The sequence below is a fragment of the Gymnodraco acuticeps genome, unplaced genomic scaffold (assembly GCF_902827175.1).
Source record: "Gymnodraco acuticeps unplaced genomic scaffold, fGymAcu1.1, whole genome shotgun sequence".
NCBI classification, from domain to species: Eukaryota; Metazoa; Chordata; class Actinopteri; order Perciformes; family Bathydraconidae; genus Gymnodraco; species Gymnodraco acuticeps.
Window position 1 is genome coordinate 58,798 of NW_022989848.1, and position 22,459 is coordinate 81,256.

Consider the following 22,459-nt stretch of genomic DNA (forward strand, 5'->3'; position numbering starts at 1 on the left):
CGAATTAATCCATCCATCCATCTTCTCCTGCTTATCCGTGGTCGGGTCGCGGGGGTAGCAGTTCCAGCAGAGAGCCCCAAACTTTATTTTCCCTGGCGACATCAACCAGCTCTGACTGGGAGATCCCAAGGCGCTCCAAGGCCAGCAAAGAGATATAATCCCTCCACCTGGTCCTAGGTCTACCCCTTGGTCTCTTCCCAGCTGGACGTGCCTGGAACACCTCCCTAGGGAGGCGCCCAGGTGGCATCCTAACTAGGTGCCCGAACCACCTCAACTGGCTCCTTTCGACGCGAAGGAGGAGCGGCTCAACTCTGAGTCCCTCCCTGATGACCGAACTTCTCACCTTATCCCTAAGGGAGACACCAGCCACCCTGCGGAGAAAACCCATCTCGGCCGCTTGTATCCGCGATCTCGTTCTTTCGGTCATGACCATAGGGGAGGGTAGGAACGAAAATGGCCCGGTAGACAGAGAGCTTTGCCTTCTGGCTCAACTCCCTTTTCGTCACAACGGTGCGGTAAAGTGACTGCAGTACCGCTCCCGCTGCTCCGATTCTCCGGCCCATCTCACGCTCCATTGTTCCCTCACTCGAGAACAAGACCCCGAGATACTTGAACTCCTTCACTTGGGGTAAGGACTCATTCCCTACTTGGAGTGGACAGTCCATCGGTTTCCTGCTGAAAACCATGGCCTCAGATTTGGAGGTGCTGATCCTCATCCCAGCCGCTTCACACTCGGTTGCGAACCGATCCAGTGAGTGCTGAAGGTCGCAGACCGATGAAGCCATTAGAACCACATCATCTGCAAAAAGCAGTGGTGCAATCCTTAGTCCACCGAACTGCAGACCCCCTCCCCCATGACTACGCCTCGAAATCCGATCCATGTATATTACAAACAGGATTGGTGACAAAGCGCAGCCCTGGCGTAGGCCAACCCTCACCGGAAATGGGTCCGACTTACTGCCGAGGACCCGGACACAGCTCTCGCTTTGGGAGTACAGAGATTGGATGGCCCTGAGTAGAGACCCCCTCACCCCATACTCCCGCAGCACCTCCCACAGTAACTCCCTGGGAACTCGGTCATAAGCCTTCTCCAAGTCTACAAAACACATGTAGACCGGATAAGCGTACTCCCAGGCCCCCTCCAGGATCCTTGCGAGAGTAAAAAGCTGATCCGTCGTTCCACGACCAGGACGGAATCCGCATTGTTCCTCCTCAATCTGAGGTTCGACAATCGGCCTGACCCTCCTTTCGAGTACCTTAGAGTAAACTTTCCCGGGGAGGCTGAGTAGTGTGATGCCTCTGTAATTGGCACACACCCTCTGATCCCCCTTTTTAAAAAGGGGAACCACCACCCCGGTCTGCCACTCCTTCGGTACTGTTTCCGACTTCCACGCAGCGTTGATGAGACGTGTCAACCATGACAGTCCCTCAACACCCAGAGCCTTCAGCATTTCCGGGCGGATCTCATCCACCCCCGGGGCTTTGCCACTGTGGAGTTGTTTGACGACCTCAGTGACCTCCCCCCGGGAGATTGGTGTTGATCCCCCGTCATACTCCAGCTCTGCCTCTAACATAGAGGGCGGAGTTATCGGGTTCAGGAGTTCCTCAAAGTGTTCCTTCCAACGCCCTAACACTCCATCAGTTGAGGTCAACAACGTCCCATCCTTACTGTACACAGCTTGGATGGTTCCCTGCTTCCCCCTCCTGAGGTGTCGGACAGTTTTCCAGAACAACTTTGGTGCCGCCCGAAAGTCCTTCTCCATGTCTTCTCCGAACTTCTCCCACACCCGCTGCTTTGCCTCGGCCACGGATGAGGCTGCTGCCCTTCGGGCCTGTCGGTACCTTGCAACTGCCTCGGGAGTCCCCCGGGATAACAAATCCCTGAAGGCCTCCTTCTTCAGTTGGACGGCTTCCCTGACCACCGGTGTCCACCAGGAGGTTCGAGGGTTACCGCCCCTTGAGGCACCTAAGACCTTGAGACCACAGCTCCCCGCCGCGGCTTCGGCAATAGAGGCTTTGAACACCGACCACTCTGGTTCAATGTCCCCAACCTCCACAGTTATGCCCGAAAAGCTCCGCCGGAGGTGTGAGTTGAAGGCCTCCTGAACTTGGGCCTCCTCCAGACGTTCCCAGTTCACCCAAACTACACGTTTGGGCTTACCAGGTCTATCCAGAGGCTTCCCCCGCCACTCGACCCAACTCACCACCAGATGGTGATCAGTTGACAACTCCGCCCCTCTCTTTACCCGAGTGTCCAAAACATACGGCCTCAGGTCCGATGATACGATAACGAAATCGATCATGGACCTTCTGCCTAGGGTGCTCTGGTACCACGTACACTTATGAGCATCCTTATGTTCGAACATGGTGTTTGTTATGGCCAATCCATGACTAGCACAGAAGTCCAGTAACAAACCACCACTCCGGTTCAGATCAGGGGGGCCGTTCCTCCCAATCACGCCCCTCCAAGTGTCTCCATCATTGCCCACATGTGCGTTGAAGTCTCCCAGCAAGATTAAAGAGTCCCCTTCAGGAGCCCCATACAGGACTCTTTCCAGGGTCTCCAAGAAGGCTATATACTCTGAACTGCTGTTGGGTGCATAAGCACACACAACAGTCAGAGTTTTCCCCCCCATAACCCGCAGGCGTAGGGAGGCGACCCTCTCGTCCACTGGGGTAAACTCCAACAACGAAGCACCTAACCGAGGACTTGTGAGTATCCCCACACCCGCCTGGCGCCTCACACCTTGAGCAACTCCGGAGAAGAATAGAGTCCAACCCCTATCCAGAAGTAAGGTTCCAGAGCCGACGCTGTGCGTAGAGGTGAGCCCAACCAGATCCAACTGGCAATGCTCCACCTCCCGCACAAGCTCCGGCTCCTTCCCCCCCAGAGAGGTGACGTTCCACGTCCCCAAAGCCAGCTTCTGTCGCCCGGGTCTGGTCCGTCGAGACCCTCCGCTTTCACTGCCACCCTTCTGGCAGCGCACCCGACCCCATCGCTGTTTCCCGTAGGTGGTGGGCCCGCGGGACGGAGAAGCGGAGGTGTTGCCAACGTTGCCTTTTCGGGCTGGACCCGGCCGGGCTCCGTGGCAAGCCCGGCCACCAGACGCTCGCCGACGAGTCCTCCTTCTGGGCCTGGCTCCAGAAGGGGACCCCGGGCTTCCTCCGGGCCGGGTATCCTCACTTCTTGTATCGTCTTTCATGAGGTCTTTTGAACCAATCTTAGTCTGGCCCCTTGCCTGAGACCAATTTCCCATGGGAGACCCTACCAGGAACACAAGGTTCCAGACAACACAGCCCCCAGGTTCATCAGGGCACACAAACCTCTCTACCACGGTAAGGTGCTGGTTCTTCAGAACCGAATTAATTGCTTTATTTAAATGTGAAATAAATTAAATATACATAATTATGTTAAAATATTGTACTGTACTTGAGTAAAATGTTGAGGTACTTGTACTTGGGAGAAGAATACCTTACACTCTCTTATCTTGGAAGCTCCCTTTGCCAAGACGAGATGTAAGATTTGAGCATAGCAGTGAATGAAAAGGGCCTGTGGAATTGTTTCCTGAACTTTCGCTTGCACCCCATTCAATCCAGAGGCCATAACAGCTGCTCCATCGTAGCACTGCGCGACCACTTTTTCAATACAACCACTCTCCCTCAGGAACTCCAGCAGCCGTGTAGCTATGGCCTCTGCTTGTTTGTCCTCTGTCACATCTTCGTACTTGAAAAAACACTCTTTTATCCCATCTTCAGTGACATATCGAAGCACATGACATCTGCGCCACGTTGCTCATGTCGGTTCTTTCATCCAACATGACCGCCACAAAAGGTGCCTTCCTCAGTTCCTTTTTCATGCTATCCATTATTACACTAGCAAGAGCGCTGATCAGGTCATTGTGAATCCTCGAGGACATACCGGTAAAGAGTGTTGATGTGGCGAGGTGTGTGTGCAGGTCGCTGATATTCTGCCACTAAATCCACCAACTCTATGTAATTCCCCTTGTTTGATGAAGTTATACTCTCATCGTGACCTCGGAACGGCAACTCCTGCTTGCCCAAGTACACCACACAGTTTATGAGGCGTTTCAAAATTCCTTGGTTCCTCTTCACCTTTTCATTATGAGCGATGACATCCCAGCATTGTTGCTCATCCAGCTGGAGCTCTCTCCTGGTGTCCCCAAATGTTTTAAGGCGAATAGTAGCTCTGAGGTGACCTGAAGCATTCCGATAGCGATGTGCTGATTTGGATAAACTTCAAAAAGCAAGCAATCCCAGCAGTAAAGCTTTGGTTCCCTGGCTGATCCAGTGATCCAGTTGTATCTGGCGTAATTGTCGATATTAAAATGCCTCTCGAACCGTTTAAAAAAAAAAAAGTAAGTTAAGCTGTGGTGTTGCTCTTCCTTTGGTAAATAACTCCAATTTATCAGTGTAACTCATTCTTGAAAATTACTCGGTTAGTAGTTTTGCAATGATGTCATCACTATCACTGACATGAGCCATCGTGAATGAACGTATGCTAATTAGCTACTTCCGCCTAGCTTGACCCGTTGTTATAACACATGAAAAAACTTGGCAGCGCAGCGGGCGGAACTTGTCATAAAGTCTGCGATAATAAAGCCCACCCTTTTCGAGGGAAGATATGATCAGCCATGTTTGGCCAGGAGGCCAGTGCCCTGCTGCAACAAGCTCAGGAGGCCCGCCGCTGTGCTCGGGAGATCTCCCGTACCTTTGGCCGCTGCCGGGGTGGGCGTAGGTCATCAACCGCTCAAGCTGTATACCCTAGGCAACCCCCTGAGGACCTCCTTGGAAGACTCTAGGCGGAGCAGGCGAAGACAGGCAGGTCGGAGTTGGGGCAGGGCTCAGGGCCATGGTTCCCGGCAGCCGCAGCCTTCCTCCTGACGCCAGCAAGGACCCAGCCCTCGCATCACTACAGCCCGTCGCATGGTTTGGACAGCTCTGAGCACGGACCACTGGGTGGTCTCAACCATGACCCAGGGTTACCGGCTTCAGTTTGCTCGAACTTCCCCCTATGGCGAGATCAGCTACGGTTTAGTCAGTGACGGACCCGCGGCACACAGAGGCGTTACGGGTGGAGGTTTCCACCCTCCTAGCGAAAGGTGCAGTCAGGGAGGTGTTGCCAAGGGATCGGCGGGCTGAGTTCTATTCCCGCTATTTCCTCGTCCCCAAAAAGGATGGGAGACTAAGACCAATCCTGGTCCTCAGTGGCCTCAACCGGTTTCTCCAGCCCCTGAAGTTAAACATTTGACAATTCCCAGGGTGAGGCAGGCAATCCAGGCAAGCGATAGGTTTGCCACCATAGACCTCAGGGACGCCTACTTTCAGATTCCCATCTGGGAGGGTCACAGGCGGTTCCTACGGTTCTGCGAGGACAAGATCTTCGAATTCTATGTCCTCCCCTTTGGGATCTCGCTGGCCCCTCGCACCATCACCAGGTGCATGGACGCAGTCCTTGGGCCTGCGGCGAGAAGGCTTCATCCGCTCCCTTTGGGAGTTGGTTTTGCGTGCTAGCCAGCGCTAGATATTGTCTATGGTTTCCCAACAGGTAACCCGGCTGTGAGTGGCCTGTGTGAGGGTGCCACTTGAACCTGTCAGTTGGCCTCGCGTCCAGCAGGCTAGCTTGAGCGGCTCCTTAAACCCCTGTGATCACTGGCCTTAGCGTCTTGCGGGGCCAGTGAAGCTCTAGGTAGCGTCTTGCGCCTAAGCTTACAGAGGCCGAAGAGAGCGTCTGGCTGTCCTGCCGGCTCAGGGGTTTTGTAAATACTGTACATTTCTATATATTTTGTTTGTAGCACGGGCTTGGGCCCATCGGGTTGTGTATGTGGTTGGAGCACTGGTGATGGTCATCTGCCAGCCAGAGGTGAGCTGTTGAAAAGTGCATTGTATCTGGAGTAGGCCAGCAGTTAGTGAAAATCCCTGAAAGTTGTCTTGTTAATCAAATTAATAAAACTGGGACAACAGAAGCAATTTCCATATGGGATTTCGTGGAAGGTAATATATTTTTGAAAATAAACATTTTGACCCAAGACCACAAGAACAACTGTCAGTTTGGTCCTAAAAGTGAATGTCAGGTTTCAGGCCCGCTTTTTGTGATATTATATTTGGTTATTTAGTGTTTATTCTACTTCTATCATAGATACATTACAATTGTTAATGCAAACCACTTTCTTTTGAAAACAGCAAATTCACACTAAACCTGCATGGAAAGTGACCAATCTTACTAACATTTCACAAAATATGTTCTTGCAAAAATAGTTCACCAAGGCAAACGTTTTGGACAAAGAACTGCCGATCTTTGTAATTTACTGTACGTATAACATTAAAGTTAAGGCAGGGGGCCAAACATAGAAAGCTTGATAGTTTATTAATTCCCATAATCCTCAGCTGCACTGATAATTATCTAATGTTAGCATGCTTCAAGGTTAAACATGTTCCAAATGGCTAACAATAGCATTTAAGTGAAGGTAAAAAAGCAGGGACTCACATGGCTGTAGACTGTTGTTTATTGAATATATTACTTCATCATTACATTTTCATTATAGTAACAAAGGGTGAATGATTCACAACAAAACATTAAAACACAATAACAGTAAGTGGTGTAACATCACAATGCCTAACATACAGTAAACCTGAATTCCTGTCAAATCTACTTTTATGAGGACATGTTCAAATAAAATACCTTTTAATATTGACCTTAAATATGCATGAAGAGGCAGAACATAATATGTGTTCTAACTTTAAATCTATTACATTTAACAGAATAGTAATATTTTAACATTTGAGGGAAATTCAAGCCAAATCTGAGTTAAATCAAGCATATACAATATTGTTGTTGTGCTTTATGTTGATCTCTATCTAATCATGTATCCCTTTAAATAATTATGATAGGAAACACAATCTAACATGGTCAACATATCCCTTTTATATTTCAGCAGCAGGACCCTTCTTCAGAAATCTTAACACGACTCCTTTGATTTGAGGCAGACCCAGGCCATACACGATAGGGTTATTGAGGGGGGGAATGATCAGATACGCTAAAGACAAAATAACTGCGATGCTTGGATTCAGTTGATCAGCCTCAAATCGAGTCAAATACAACTCGCAGAAGAGAGAGATGGAGTAGGTCAAAAAGGAGATGATGTGAGGCAGGCAGGTTTGTAATGCCTTTCCTCTGAATTGAGACGATCTCTTCCTGCAGACCAGCAGAATCTGTAGATATGTGTACAGGACGAAGAACATGGGGATGATGATGGTTGTCACAGTGAGAAAGTAACCTGTGACTTTGTTTGGAGTGGTGTCCACACAGGAGAGCTGCACCACAGGCCAGTTAGAGCAGAAAATCCGGTTCAGTTTATTTCCACACAGCGGTAATCTAACAGTAAGATAGAGGCAGAAGCCCATCGCAAACACTGGGTAGAAAACAGCAACGAGTACAAGAACCTGCACCCATTTGAAGGTCATTTTACTGTGGTAGTGTAAGGGCTGACAGATAGCAATGAACCTGTCGTAGGCCATGATGGTGAGGATGGTCATCTCACAGCAAGCATAGGTGTAAATAACATACATCTGAATAAAGCATAATGGACGTGAGACCAAATGAGTGTCAGAGACGATGTCCTGCAGTAACCTGGGGAAGAATCCAGCTGAGCCAAACAGAGAGTTTGAACACAGAGAGCTGATGAAAATATACATGGGCTGATGCAGAGACTTCTCCAGGAACAACTGCCCAGAATAATGACCATGTTAGCAGAGACTATAGTCACATAGATGAACAGACACAAGATGAAGAACAGGTATCTGAGGGGCCCAAAGTCTGCAAACAGGGTGAACTGAAAGTAGGGAGGGTTCAGGCTGCTGTTGCTCTTCATGTCTGCTCCAAAGAGAGGAACAATACAGGAACTGTTAATGAGATGCTGTTAGCTACATTTCAGATATTAATACAAAATCAGCCTGCATGCAATCTCCAACAGTTGTATGTTAAATATAACATCTGGGAAAATCTCACCTCCACATACAGTAGTTCACAGACTTATTCAGGCTCTCTATATCTGCGAAGGAAGGGGGAATATAAATGCACAATAAGGGAAATGTTCAAAGGAAAATGTCGTAATTCAACACCAACAGTAATGCAAAAACACAATAAGCCTGCGTGCATGTGAATTACAACCTTCCTAACACTTGTACTTGACAATATTGAATTTAGCTTCATGTAGCTGGAGAAGAGAAGCACACAAATGAAGGGCAGGAAAAAGTCTCATAAACTACATGAACCACCAACATGGTCATTCACATTGATTTAAACATTATTTCACACTCCTACACATTGCCTCCTTCATGTTTGCAAGTCGGCCTGAACAGAGAACACATTCATAGAAAGAACAAGAGTTATAGAAAGGAGATGCAAGACTTAAGGAAAGGTCACAAGCAGACAATAATCAATATCATCTCATTTGAGAAGTAAGTCAAATATAAGTGAGAATATATTCTTTCCTTATTTTAAATGCATATATGTGCACAAATACTTGCATGCAGAAGCAGTATACACATGTATACAGTATGATTATCTACCTGTGTCCAGGTACTAACAATAAAACAACGTATGTTACTCAATATTCATATATTAATACAAAATCAGCCTGCATGCATGCATGTGAATTGTAAAATCTCCTAGGGTTGTACGTGACAATATTGTGCTGGGAATATCTCACCTCCACATACACTACATGCAGCAAAGGTCTGGCCTGTCTCAGTTATTCAAACAGGAGTTCACAGACTTACTCAGGCTTTCTGTATCTGGATAAAAGGACGGAATATAACTGCAACATGTCCTAATTCAACACATACAATACTAAAAACCACAATAACCTGCATGCATGTGAACGGCAAACGTTCACAGCTGGACCTGACAATAGTAAATATCAATTCCAAGTAACCGAAGAAGTGATGTACACAAACTAAGACCTTCTCATAAACTACATGCACCACAATCCTGGCATCTCTCACTTATTGAAACAGTATTTCACTCAGATTTCAAATGTTTGTGTTTGCACCTAAAGCAAAAAGAGAGGTGCATTCAAAGACCAACCGGTAAAGGAAGGAGAGGAAGACCTGAAAAAAAAGGCTAAACGTGCCCCAGCCAGCATAGCATCATCACATAGAAGGATAATGTAAGTGAGAATAATCCATAGCATATACACCATGTTAATCAATGCTTGCATAAGCTTGCATAAGAATACCATATTCAATGAATTCAACACTCTCAGTACATCAGTACATTGAAATACACTCATACAGAATCATTATTGACTTACTGATTCCATGCCTGAAAGTGTAGGAACATTTACATATGTTATACTTGTGTTCAGATCAGCACGATAACCTTGAAAGCATTCAATATAATGAGGACAACTATTACAGACAATAGTTAGGACAACTGAAACAACCATCAACAATTATGTTTTAAGATTCAACGTGGGAACTAACAATAAAACAGTGTATGTGACTCAGCTTGTTAGTGAGAGCTTTGACATGATGAGAGGAAGCTCTCCTCCCCTGTAATGATCCACTCTGAAGAAGCTGGACACTATAGGTCTGCTGCTAGGATGCAGACGTTGCTGAGAGACAAACACCTGTGTGTGTGTGTGTGTGTGTGTGTGTGTGTTGTGTGTGTGTGTGTGTGTGTGTGTGTGTGTGTGTGTGTGTGTGTGTGTGTGTGTGTGTGTTGTGTGTGTGTGTGTGTGTTGTGTGTGTTGGCCCTCTCAGTAATATGATGCAATGTATTCAGATGACAGCCGTGTCCACAGAATAATTGATCCGAGACGGTCAACAAAAAAGGTTTCTCCTCAGTCCTCTGAGGAGGAAACTTTGACCTGTTAGCAAACACATTAACAACAACTTTATAAGATCATCTAATATAAGAAACGGTTAAATACAGAGTGATACAAAATAACACGAGGTAACACGTTATACTAATTAACATCAATAATAGTAAAGTGAGACTTAATGTTTTTCTGTGATCCACTTAAACATCCAAAATCCATATTAAGGATTACGTTTGACTGTCTTTGTCTGTCACACACACACACACACACACACACACACAACACACACACACACCACACATACACACACACACACACACACACACACACATACACGCACACACACACAAGCTGTTGTGGACGCTGCGCCAATGCGGAAGGAATGGCTCGAATAATGTTCTGAACATATCCCAAAATAAGCAACACATTGTGGAAGTGTCTCTGGAACCAGAAACGTGTGGCCGTTTCTGTTTCGGTGAGAAGAGTTGAGGCGTTGCGTGTGCATCGTACCTTGCGCTGAGGTATTTGGTTAGTGGCTCGTATGGGCTGGGATACGAGTTCAGGCGGAAGATCATCTCTTTCGACTCCACTTCGAGCGATAGATAGAATTACTAACAAGCACTATATACTAATAAGGACTGGCTTACCTAAAGCCAGTTGAGTAGCACTTTAAATGTTTTTCTCTATGAAACCTGATGTACTTATATGATTCTGTTTTCTTCAAGTTTGTATTTTGTTGGTCGAACGCACTTATTGTAAGTCGCTTTGGATAAAAGCGTCAGCTAAATGCAATGTAATGTAATGTATTGTAAGATGTGGATGGGTAAAGAAATTCCCAGCTGATCCGTTTTACTCCTTCGGAGTGTGAATATGGGAGAGTCGTTTGCCGTGGAGGGCTAACAGCTGCCGTTTTGTGCATCTGTCTGCCTATAAGTAGTTTGACAAGAGGAGAGTGATGCGCTGTACTTTCTCTGAGGATAGAGAATCCTGGAAAGACATTGAGTCCAGGGTGATGTCTAGAAACTCAATGGAGGTTTGTAGGCCCTGAGGTTTTCTCTTCAGACAGAGAAATGCCAAGGTCTGAAAATGTTTGTATGAGTGTGCTCAGCCCGTGGCAGGGGGGTGAGGATGGTGGATGTGAGTGACAGTGAGAAAGTCGTCGAGAAGATGGAGCACATAGGGGAGTCTGTGGTTGTTTGTCAAGATCCGGCACAGAGCTTCTGAAAAGGGAGTCAAAGATTTTGGGACTGCTTCTGCAGCCGAATGTGAGGCGTACTGAGAAGTAATAGGCTCCCTTCCAGTACGCTCCAAAAGAAACGCCAGGAGTCTGGGTGAATAGGCAAGATCTTGAGTGCACTGGTGATGTCTGCCTTAGAGAGCCATGCTCCCCGGCCTGCTGAGCAGATGAGGGTGATGGCGTGGTCGATGTTTGCGTATTGCATCGAAAAGTCTGGGCTTGGTGGAATGACGCTGTTAATGCTCGGGATGCTGAGCCGTGTGGAGAGACAGGTTCATTATGAGCCTCTTTTCCCCGGAGTATTTCCGAGTAGCTATGCCTACTGGACTGATGCGGATACTGGAAAGGGGGGGACTATCGATGGCCATCATGAATCCTTCTTTGATTCTTTGGCCGTAAGGTGTCGAAGTGTGAGGGTTCTGTTAAAGCGGACTGAAGATTGTGGCAGATGTGAGATGTGTCAGGCAGTATTGCTATGCCTGGGGGGAAAACCATGGTGAAGCCATTGGTGAGAAAGTAAACAAAACTATCTGGATGATTCACTGAGGCGGTAGCTAAGTTTGCTTTATCTTGACGGTTGTGCTGAGGTGCCGTGCTATTCAATCTGCTGGTGTAGTTGGGTTGTGAGGGCCAGGTGCTCCTGGCATGAGCGCCGCCGCAGAAAGAGCAGATGTGCATGAGGCGGCAGCTAGAAAGAGAGCAGCCTAGGTCATTGAAATTGTTTGCGCACCATCCTGCCTCTCTGGTAGAGGATTGGCCTTCCGCGTCTGTGACGCCCTTTGAAACGGGGGGCGTTGGTTGGTTAACGTTCGTTTGCGGGCATAGAGATGATGGGAGGTGGAGGTGCGGCAGGTGACAGGCGGGTTGAAGGTTGAGGCGTTGCCTCTTGACGGAAAGGGGAGTGAGCGGGGCGGCTCGGGTGGTGGGTTCGCTGACTGACCATGCTTGATGACGGGTGGGAGGGGGCTCCGCATAATTGGCAAGAGAGGGATGCGCGTGCTGCGAAGATGCGGCAGTAAAGCTATGGGGTAGGGATGGGGGGGAAAAGGATAGACCAGTTGGGAAAAGAAAGGTACTGGGTAAGAGTCGGCTAATGGGTTTAGCATGTAGTATGGCCCCTTGGGTTACTGGGTGAGGTGCTGTTGATACGGGGTTAGCTGCTAAAGGAGGAAGGTAAACAGAAGCTGGGTTGCTGTGGACTGCTGAAGGTAGAGAAGAAGAAGAAGAAGAAGAAGAAGAAGAAGAAGAAGAAGAAGAAGAAGAAGAAGAAGAAGAAGAAGAAGAAGAAGAAGAAGAAGAAGAAGAAGAAGAAGAAGAAGAAGAAGAAGAAGAAGAAGGGATGGAGGGATGAAGGGATGTATGTGCAAGGGGATTTCGTGAAGCCTGTGAGCACAGGGATGAGAGAAAGGTTGACATGAGCTACGACATGTCAGACACAGAGAGAGCAGGCACAGAGGGCAATATGACCTGGCCCCCACCAGGGGGTGCTGGTGAGTCGGGCTGTGTCCGTGGAGGAGGACGGAGGCCTGTGACGTCACGACCCGTGGTGCGCGCGCCGCGCGGTGGTTGGCTCTGGAGCAGGAAGAGTTGTGTGTCTCGTTGTTCTTGCCGTTGTGCTGCTGTAGGCTTTGTAGAGGTGGAACAGTCTAGCCTTGTTGTCATTTCGGTGAAAGTGGATGCCGTTTTTCTCTCAGGAAACGTTGGAGTTGAATGACTGTCCACCTCCTGAGTTCGGGCTCCGTTTCGGAGTGCGGCTCCGTCCGAGAGGCGTGTCGAGTGCGCCGCTGCGAGTGGCCGGGGGCTGCTAATGACGGCCCCTACACACGGCGGCGTGCGTTGCCGCTTCAACGCTTCTGCCCATTCACTTTGAATGGGGTGACGTCATGATTCGCCGAACTGCATTGTGGGAGCAAAGCGTAGCTTTTCTCGCGGTGCTCGCTGCAAAAGTAGAGCAATGTTCTACTTTTGACGCCTCGACGGAGGCGTCAGCCAATCAAATCCGTTTATTGCAAATCTACCAGTACAAGCACTATCCAATCAAACCGCGTGTATGCTGGGAGAGCCAGACCGCAGTTCATTTCCTCATATAACAAAAAATGGAGGAGAAAATAATCGTAGCGGTAGGGAATCACCCGGTGCTTTATGATCAGTCCCTGTTCACCTACCGGGATACAAACCAGAGGAGCCAGGCATGGAGGGAGGTTGCAGAGATAGTGGGTGAAACTGGTAGATGTTCGCCTGTTTGGGGAGTTTATATCCAGTGTACTTCGTTTGAATGGACAGCTAGCAGACATAGACAGTATTTAGCCAGCATGGAATGTTGCGTAAAATAGCACCATAGACATTAATGTCATAAATGTTCATCATATAAAGTGTGACATGTAAAACTTTTTATGCAATTGACAGGAGAGATGCATGTGATTGGTTGTTGGTCGCGTTGCTCGAGGAAACTCCCCAAGCTCAAGACACGCCCACTGCCAAGCGGCAACGCACGCCGCCGTGTGTAGGGGCCGTGAGGCAGGATGCGTTGGTGGGGAGATTGGAGCTGGCTGTGCCTGTTGTGGCCCCGGTTGTTTGCCCACGCTGGCGGAGTAGACGAAGCCTGGGACCTGTCTGGAGTTGGAGGTGTCTCGTTGGGGGAGCTTGAGTGGGAGCGGTGGCGGCTGGTGTGTGGGACACTGATTGCCGAGCGCACGCGGCTCCCGTTCGGATGCTTGGCTAAGATCCAACTGCTGAAACGTGGATGTGACATCACTTTTGATGGGCATGTGGAAGTGCAGAGATATAGATATCTGTATTTTGTGATCATGTTTATGTTCTGATCATCTGCAGTAATTCCACTATTGTGTGCATCATTGTTGTTCCAGGGTTCGTACGGTCATTGAAAACCTGGAAAAGTCATGGAAATTCAAAATGCAAATTCCAGGCCCTGGAAAAGTTATGGAAAACAATATTTTTCCCAAGTTTTGGAAAAGTCATGGAAATGTAACTAAAGTTGCGTCAAATATAATTTACATGTTATCTAATCACCGAAATATTCTGCGGTCGCGAGCTGTTAGGTGCCATCATGACGCGCATGGTGTTATTTTTTAATATATGAAGCGCGAGCTGTGTGCTCGAGTCTTCCTGCCTGTCGGCTGAACTCTGCTGCTCCGGGATGAGGGTCAGCTACATTATCTACGGTGCGTTCGTTAACTGTGCGGAGTCACTGTGGCACAGACTGAGCCGCTGGTGAACAGCTGTTAGAACGGGCCGTTCAGGTGTGCAGAGCAGAGCGGCAGAGCGTGATGTGAACTGGAACGTTTTTCTGTCGCAATATTATTTAAGGAATCGTTGAGCTAGCTAGCTAGCATACATTGTCACTATCTGCTAACGTTAGCTTTAGCCTTCCTTTTCTAATAGTACTCAGATCTTGTACTTGAGTAAAAGTAGAAGTACTCAGATCTTGTACTTGAGTAAAAGTAGAAGTATGTGGTGACACGTTATTGGACATAATTCACCTTGCCTATTGTGTTGCCACACGGACCCTTTAGTGGGGAACACCTGTAGCTTTAGCTGCCATTCCTGCTAGCTCATCAGGCAGAGCAGTGCATGTGTTAACCTCTCTGAAAGTAATGGATAATAAAGATTGGAACTCCATTCTTAATTACACCGCCTCCGACTCTCTTTTCCACGGCAGTACACTGGTGACCCTGACTTTTCCGAGAAAGTTTCCGGAAAATTAACGAACATGGCTGAGCGCGATGTTTTCATAAAGCTGCCGGAATTCTGGGATCACGCCCGCGGAGGCATGGTTCGCACACGTGGAGGCAACATTTCCGCCTGCCGACAAGGTCCGTGACGGGCACCTAAAATACTACCATGTGGTAGCAGCGCTGGGGAGCTCCACGTCGTCCAGGTTGGTGGGATTCATCGCAGCCCCCCCACATCATGGCAAATATGGAGGCGATTAAGGCCCTTCTCCTTAAGACATTTAGCTTATCTGCTAAGGAGAGGGCCCGCCAGATACTTGACATTCAAGGCCTAGGAGACAGCAAGCCATCCCAGCTAATGGAGAATATGCTAAATCTGCTAGGGGGGGGAAGATCCCCGGATTTTATTCACGGAGATTTTCCTGCGTCACTTGCCTCCCCGGGTACAGACGGCGCTGGCCAACACGCCTGTCACGGAGCCCCGTGCTTTGGCTGAGGAAGCGGATCGTTTTTTTCCTGGCTACGCAACAGCCCGGGGCAGAGACGTTAGCCGCGACGCTCAGCGGCCCAACGGCAGTCAAGAAAGCGTGGCGGAGGCCGGACACGGCTGTGGCTAGCCGGCGTGGAGACGCCGGAGAGTGCGTTTACCACGCACGTTTCGGGACAAGGGCGAAGAGATGCATCGCTCCGTGCAGCTACAAACCCCCGGGAAACGGAGGGGCCGGCGCTCAGTAGTGGCTTCTGAGCGTCGGCGGCACGTGCAGGCTCCTCTTCGTCAGCGACAGCGTTTCGGGGATCTTGTTTCTGTGTGACACGGGCGCTCAACGGAGCGTAGTTCCAGCGTCGAGTGAAGACGTCGCCCGTGGGGGGCACGGACCGCGATTGACGACGGCTAACGGCAGTCCCATTCGCACGTACGGCGTGAGGCCTATGTGTTTGTGCATCGGAGGACAGCGTTTCAGCTGGGATTTTGTGACAGCGGACATTTCTTTTCCCCTCCTCGGAGCGGATTTTTTGTGTGCTCATGGACTCTTAGTGGACGTTAAGAATAGGCGTTTGGTTGATGCCTTAACGTTTTCTTCCCTCGTGTGCACACTTGGCAGCGCAGCGTACGACGGGCTGTCAGGCTCGCTGTCAGGTGCAGACACGTTTCTCAGACTGTTGGCCGAGTTTCCAGACCTGTCGCTACCCACCTTCTCTGCGCTTACCACTAAGCATGGCGTGGAACACCACGTCACTACCGGGGGGGCCTCCTGTCTACGCCAGGGCCCGGCGGTTGAACCCTTCTAAGCTGGCTGTAGCGAGGGCGGAGTTCGCAACCATGGAGCGCCTGGGCATTGTCCGCCGCTCCGACAGTCCTTGGGCTTCCCCCTGCACGTCGTTCCCAAATCGAACGGCGGGTTCCGCCCGTGCGGGGATTACCGCCGACTCAACGACGCCACTACGCCTGACCGCTATCCGGTGCCGCACATTCAGGACTTTTCGGCGCATCTGGCCGGTACGGGGGTGTTTTCCAAGGTGGACCTGGTGCGTGGATACCACCAGGTGCCCATGCACCCCCTGGACATTCCCAAGACAGCAGTGATAACGCCTTTTGGACTTTTTGAGTTCCTGCGGATGCCTTTTGGACTCAAGAATGCCGCTCAGACGTTCCAGCGCCTGATGGATTCGGTGCTGCGGGACCTGCCGTTTGTGTTTGTTTACCTCAACGACATAACTCGTCGCCAGCGCTTCAGTGCAGGAGCACCTGTCCCACCTCCGAGCCCTTTTCACACGGCTCAACGAACACGGATTAATCATCAATCCTGCAAAGTGCCAGTTCGGGGTGTCGGACATCGATTTCCTGGGGCACCGCGTCACCAAGGGCGGTGCGACACCTCTGCCAGCGAAGGTGGAGGCTGTTGCGGCGTTTCCTCGCCCGCTCACAGCCCGGTCGCTCCGTGAGTTTCTGGGGATGGTGACTTTCTACCACCGTTTCATCGCCCGGGCCGCACACATCATGCGGCCGCTGTATGAAGCGTTTGAAAGGCAAGACCCCCGTCCAGGAGATCGACTGGACATCAGAGGCGGACGGCGCTTTTGCTGAGGTCAAGACCGCGTTGGCTCAGGCGGCTTTGCTGGCACACCCATAATCTACGGCTCCCATCTCCATCACCACGGACGCGTCAGACTACGCGGTCGGCGCAGTGCACGAGCAGTGGGTGGAGGGCGCTTGGCAGCCGCTCGCCTTTTTCAGCCGCCAGCTGACGCCTAGAGAACGCAAATACAGCGCCTTTGACCGGGAGCTCCTCGGACTTTATTTGGCCGTGCGGCACTTCCGTTTCATGCTGGAAGGCCGTGAATTTACGGCGTTTGTCGACCACAAGCCGCTCACCTTCGCCATGTCAAAAGTGGCGGAGCCTTGGTCGGCACGTCAGCAGCGGCAGCTGTCCTACATATCGGAGTTCACTACGGACATTAAGCACGTGGCTGGCAAGTCGAACCTGGTTGCTGATTGCCTCTCCAGGGTCGTCATCGGTGCCGTCCAGTTGGGCCTGGACTATACTCGCATGGCGGCAGACCAGGTCACAGATCCCGGCGTCCAGGCCCTGAAGGTGGAGAGCGCGGGGGCTGCGCTTGGAGGACGTGATGTTCGGCGACGCGGGCATTACTCTCCTGTGTGACGTCTCTACGGGCCTGGCGCGGCCTGTCGTCCCTGCCAGCTGGAGGCGTCCTGTGTTCGAGGCTGTGCACGGGCCTGTCACACCCCGGCGTTAAACCTTCGGTGCGTTTGGTAGCGGCGAAGTTCGTTTGGCAAGGACTGAAAAGGGACGTGAGGACTTGGGCCAGGGAGTGCGTGGCTTGTCAACGCGCTAAGGTGCACCGCCACACGAAGGCCCCATTGGAGCGTTTCCTGGTGCCTGAGAGGAGGTTTGATCACGTCAACATTGACCTGGTTGGTCCGTTGCCTTCCTCTCAGGGGTTTTCCTACCTCCTCACCATGGTGGACAGAACGACCCGTTGGCCGGAGGCGGTTCCGCTCGTTTCGACATCAGCCGCAGACGTTGCCCGGGCCTTCATTGCAACGTGGGTGTGTCGTTTTGGCACCCCATCAGACATTACCTCAGACAGGGGCTCTCAGTTCACGTCCGAGCTCTGGAACGCTGTGGCAGGGCGGTTTGGGGGTTAAGCTGCACAGGACTACCGCTTACCACCCTCAGGCTAACGGCCTCTGCGAGCGCTTTCATCGCTCCATGAAGGCGGCCCTCAAGGCCGGCCTTACGGACGGTAACTGGGTCGACAAGCTGCCCTGGGTGATGCTGGGCCTGAGGACCGCACCTAAGGAAGATCTGCAGTGTTCTACAGCGGAGATGGTCTACGGTCAGCCGCTGAGAGTTCCGGGGGATTTCCTCCCAAATGCATCGGCTCCCTGGTCGGCGTCGACCCAGCGGGCTTTCCTGCGTGACGCCGCTGAGGCCTTTGCTCCGATCCCTACTACTCAGCACGGTACTCAGGTGTCCCAGGTTCCCGCAGAGCTCCGCTCGGCGGAGCACGTGTTCATCCGGCACGATGCGCACAGAGGCCCCCTGCAGCCCCCTTATGATGGGCCTTTCCGGGTCTTGGAGCACGGGGACAAGCACCTGGTGGTCGACCTGGGTGGCAAGGCCGAGTACGTCTCGGTGGACCGGGTGAGGCTGCTCACCTGGACTTGGACCAGCCTGTGGTGCTGGCTCGACCTCCGCGACGGGGGCCGCCCCCCGGCCTCGTCCCCTGTCACGGATTTAAGACCTGTTGTTCCGGTCCCTCCCCTTCCGGGGGCCGCACAGGCGGGAGTCACTTTTCCGACTCCCGTGCTCAGGAGTCGTGGGGGTCGGCGTGTCGTTCCTCCCCGCCATGCTGATTTTGTTTATGTGTGAATTCTGGGGGGGCTTGTGTGGTGACACGTTATTGGACATAATTCACCTTGCTTATTGTGTTGCCACACGGACCCTTTAGTGGGGAACACCTGTAGCTTTAGCTGCCATTCCTGCTAGCTCATCAGGCAAAGCAGTGCATGTGTTAACCTCTCTGAAAGTAATGGATAATAAAGATTGGAACTCCATTCTTAATACACCGCCTCCGACTCTCTTTTCACGGCACTACAAGTACTTAGATATTGTACTTGAGTAAAAGTAGGGTTGCCAACTCTCATGCATCTGGCGTGTGACACACGCTTTCACTCTCAATCTCACGCTCTCACGCTGCCCAAACTATTCTCACGCCAAAAAACAAGAATACCGAAGACTAGAAACGGTTTTGAAAACTGTTGTGACGTAGTGATCGTCTTCTCAATAGAACATCTTTGATAATGTCTTCTGGCCAATCAGAATCAAGATAACGGCGTGGTGTTGTTGCAGGAAGTCCCGACGGAGAATACTTTTGCTGTAGTACATCTCATACATCGATACAATATTACGTAATGAAATAAGACCCCACGGTTTGATGATTGATAGGTGTGTGGGCTGTCTTTCATTTTGACACACAGAACAATGGGGGCTATCCACCCTTATCCACAATGTAAAGTAATTCACAGCCTCTTCCTCTTCTCTCTGTGAGGAGCAGCAGGTTCAGCTTTCAGAACAAAGTAACAACAAACTAAAATGGCATTCTTTTTTTTTAAATATGTCGTGTAGTAATAGATGTATTTATTTTTCTTCTCAAGAGAGTACCAGAATGTGTATTTTATGTTAGTATTTCAAAAAATCTCCTGGGGGAGAATCCCCCCAGACCCCCCTGCAGGGGTTGGGTTTTCAGCAGGTCAACTCTTTCACCTGTGGGGAAGTTGCAGGATTGGCTCCAGGTCACCCTTTTTTATTTACTACAAGACAAATGTGCCTTTTTATTTCATACAGTTCAATTTGGATTGAGACAGGGAAATAATCTAAACCTCACGCTTGGCGTTTCACTGTCAAGGGGGCGTGTATGTAATTACATTGCAAATACTGACTTGAGCCCCACCACTGTATGGGTTAGCCCTACCATAGCTTACCCAACAAAAATACTCTCTCGCAACTGCCGACCCGTATTGCGCAAGCGCAGATCTAAGATCCAGTAGAATTGATAAAAAAGTAAAAGTCTGCTGCTTATTGTTCTTCTAGGCCAAAATAGAGTGTGTTAATTAACATATTTGGCAGTTTGGAGTAAGTCTGTAGATTTGTGTGTGTGTGTTTCTATATACAGTAGGCCTCTCACGATAATTAATTTTGTTGGATACATTTTCCCGGAAATTATTGCAATAAACGATAATATTGTCGGCACCGTTGTATGACCATTTTAGACCACTGACATAATGATAATATATAATAATAATTCAAGTCTTTCAAACTGCTAGTCACATCCTCATGTAAATGGCAATTTATCGAGTTCATTTTTATTTATTGTACGATAAGTCAATTAAGTGCTTATCGCGACAGGCACACAATAAAACAGTGGAAACAAACATGTGTTTGACTTTCATTAGTGAATGAAACTTTGTGCCCTTTATCTGTGTCCAATATTGTGTATTTGTATATATTGTATATATCCTATATATATGCTAAGGTCCCGCTACTCAAACCCATGATATCAAAATCTCACTCTAGCCAGGTACCCAAAGTTGGCAACCCTGGTAAAAGTAGAAGTACTCAGGTCTTGTACTTGAGTAAAAGTAGAAGTACTCAGATCTTGTACTTGAGTAAAAGTAGAAGTACTCAGATCTTGTACTTGAGTAAAAGTAGAAGTACTCAGATATTGTACTTTAGTAGAAGTACTCAGATGTTGTACTTAATAAAAGTAGAAGTACTCAGATCTTGTTCTTAAGTAAAAGTAGAAGTACTCAGATTTTGTACTTGAGTAAAAGTAGAAGTACTCAGATCTTGTTCTTGAGTAAAAGTAGAAGTACTCAGATCTTGTTCTTGAGTAAAAGTAGAAGTACCTGAGTGTAGGAATACTCTGTTACAGTAAAAGCATTCAAAAATGTTCCTCAATTGAAAGTAGAAAAGTATTCTCATCAAAATATAGTGAAAGTAGCGACAGTGAAAGTAGTCGTTGTGCAGATTGGTCCATTTCAGAATAATATATATGATATGTTTTATAATGATTGATCATGAAAGTGTTCTCAAAGCTGGTAAAGGTGCAGCTAGTTTAAATGACTTTGTATACTGCAGGGTAGCTGGAGGATTTACTCCAGGTGGAACTAAAGTCTGATTTAACACTTGATTATATTTCACATCATTCATCCACATCTGTAAAGTAACTAAAGGGATTAAATACATGTAGTGGAGTAGAAGTACATCATGTACCTCTGAACTGTAGTGGAGAAGAAGAACAAAGTAGCAAAACATTGAAATACTTAAAGTACAAGTATCTCAAAATTGTACCCTAGTATAGTACTTGAGTTTATGAACTTAGTTACTTTACACCACTGGCTATACAGATAGAAAGACTAAGCCTTGCACAGAGGCATGACAATACATTAACTCAACAGTGCTGCCAGAATGATAAACTGACTGCTACACAATTAAAATAAAAGCTTTTATATATTTCTATTAGATGTGACTCTTTGGCGTTTCTGTTATTATGACCTGCTGCTTTAGTCGCTCTGACTGCTAAACTCCTCTGTTATTCCTAAACCGATATTCCGTGGGGTCAGGGGTCGGGTCCTTGTCACCTTTTTCATACCTGATGACTTTGCCTCCCTGACTGCAGTTGCTTTAGCGAGTAGAAGCTAGTAAGCCTACTATTTGATTTGTTTTAGATCGGCACTACATGTTTCATATCAGACCTTATTTTCCTGTTCCATGTTCAAATAAACCATTTTCAGTGGTCATTCTTTTTGGTCATGGAAAGTTAGGTAAAGGTCATTGAGAAGTCATGGAGAAGTGTATGAACCCTGTTATTCACAAAAGCCTCATGAGCCTATGTACATTACATCACATGTCACTTGTTAGACGCTTTTATCCAAAGCGACTCACATACTCAATACTGAGGGCAATCCCCACAGGAGCACTTTGGGGTGAAGGGTCTCAGCTGACTGCAGCGGGGTTTGAACCTGTGACCCCCTGATCCGAACACCAACGCTCAACCCACTGCACCACACGTACATGTTCATTGCAGCTTTTTTGATTGACTCTGTTCTTTATAGCACCAATATTTACCCCAGGCTTCTGATTGACTTCTTATCAGAGAAACAGATCATATGTTATCGAGCCCGTCTGTTTCAAAATGTGATGAATATGACTTTGACCTTTTCAGAGTGTTCACTGCTGGCAGCCATGGCCTGCGACAGATACGTGTCTCTCTGTAAACCTCTGCATTATTCAACCATCGTGAGGAAAAGAACTGTCGATGTCTGTCTGGTTTTGTCTTGGCTTCTGCCGACTTGTGAGACTGCATTGGGATGCATTCTTTATTCTAATAGCAAACTCTGCAGTTTTACTATTAGGGGGATTTTTGTAACAATTCAATTTACAATCTTCAGCGTGTGAGCTCGAGCGCTCTCTCTGTATATGGAGTGCTCATGTTGGTAAATGTGTCCCTTCTGCCTCTTATCTTCATACTTTTTACATACACCAGGAGACTTATACTATCATATCAGAATGGTAGAGAGTACAGGAGAAAAGCTGCACAGACCTGTTGACCCCACCTGTTGGTTTTAATCAGCTTTCCCTGTTTATCTGATTTAGATCTTG

The 22,459-nt window shown here is 48.8% G+C and overlaps 2 protein-coding genes across 2 annotated transcripts in view; one reads left to right on the plus strand and one right to left on the minus strand.

The window, feature by feature from the left end:
- Positions 1-22,459, plus strand: part of LOC117561472 (sulfotransferase 2B1-like) — an 81,845-nt gene that overhangs the window by 32,813 nt on the left and 26,573 nt on the right. The gene's annotated exons all lie outside the window — the stretch shown is intronic.
- On the minus strand, positions 6,729-8,236 carry LOC117561493 (olfactory receptor 6N1-like). Its single transcript, XM_034238969.1, is given in 2 exon segments — positions 6,729-7,737; positions 7,740-8,236. Coding segments are annotated over 2 exon segments (945 nt in total). The 5' UTR covers positions 7,890-8,236; the 3' UTR covers positions 6,729-6,942.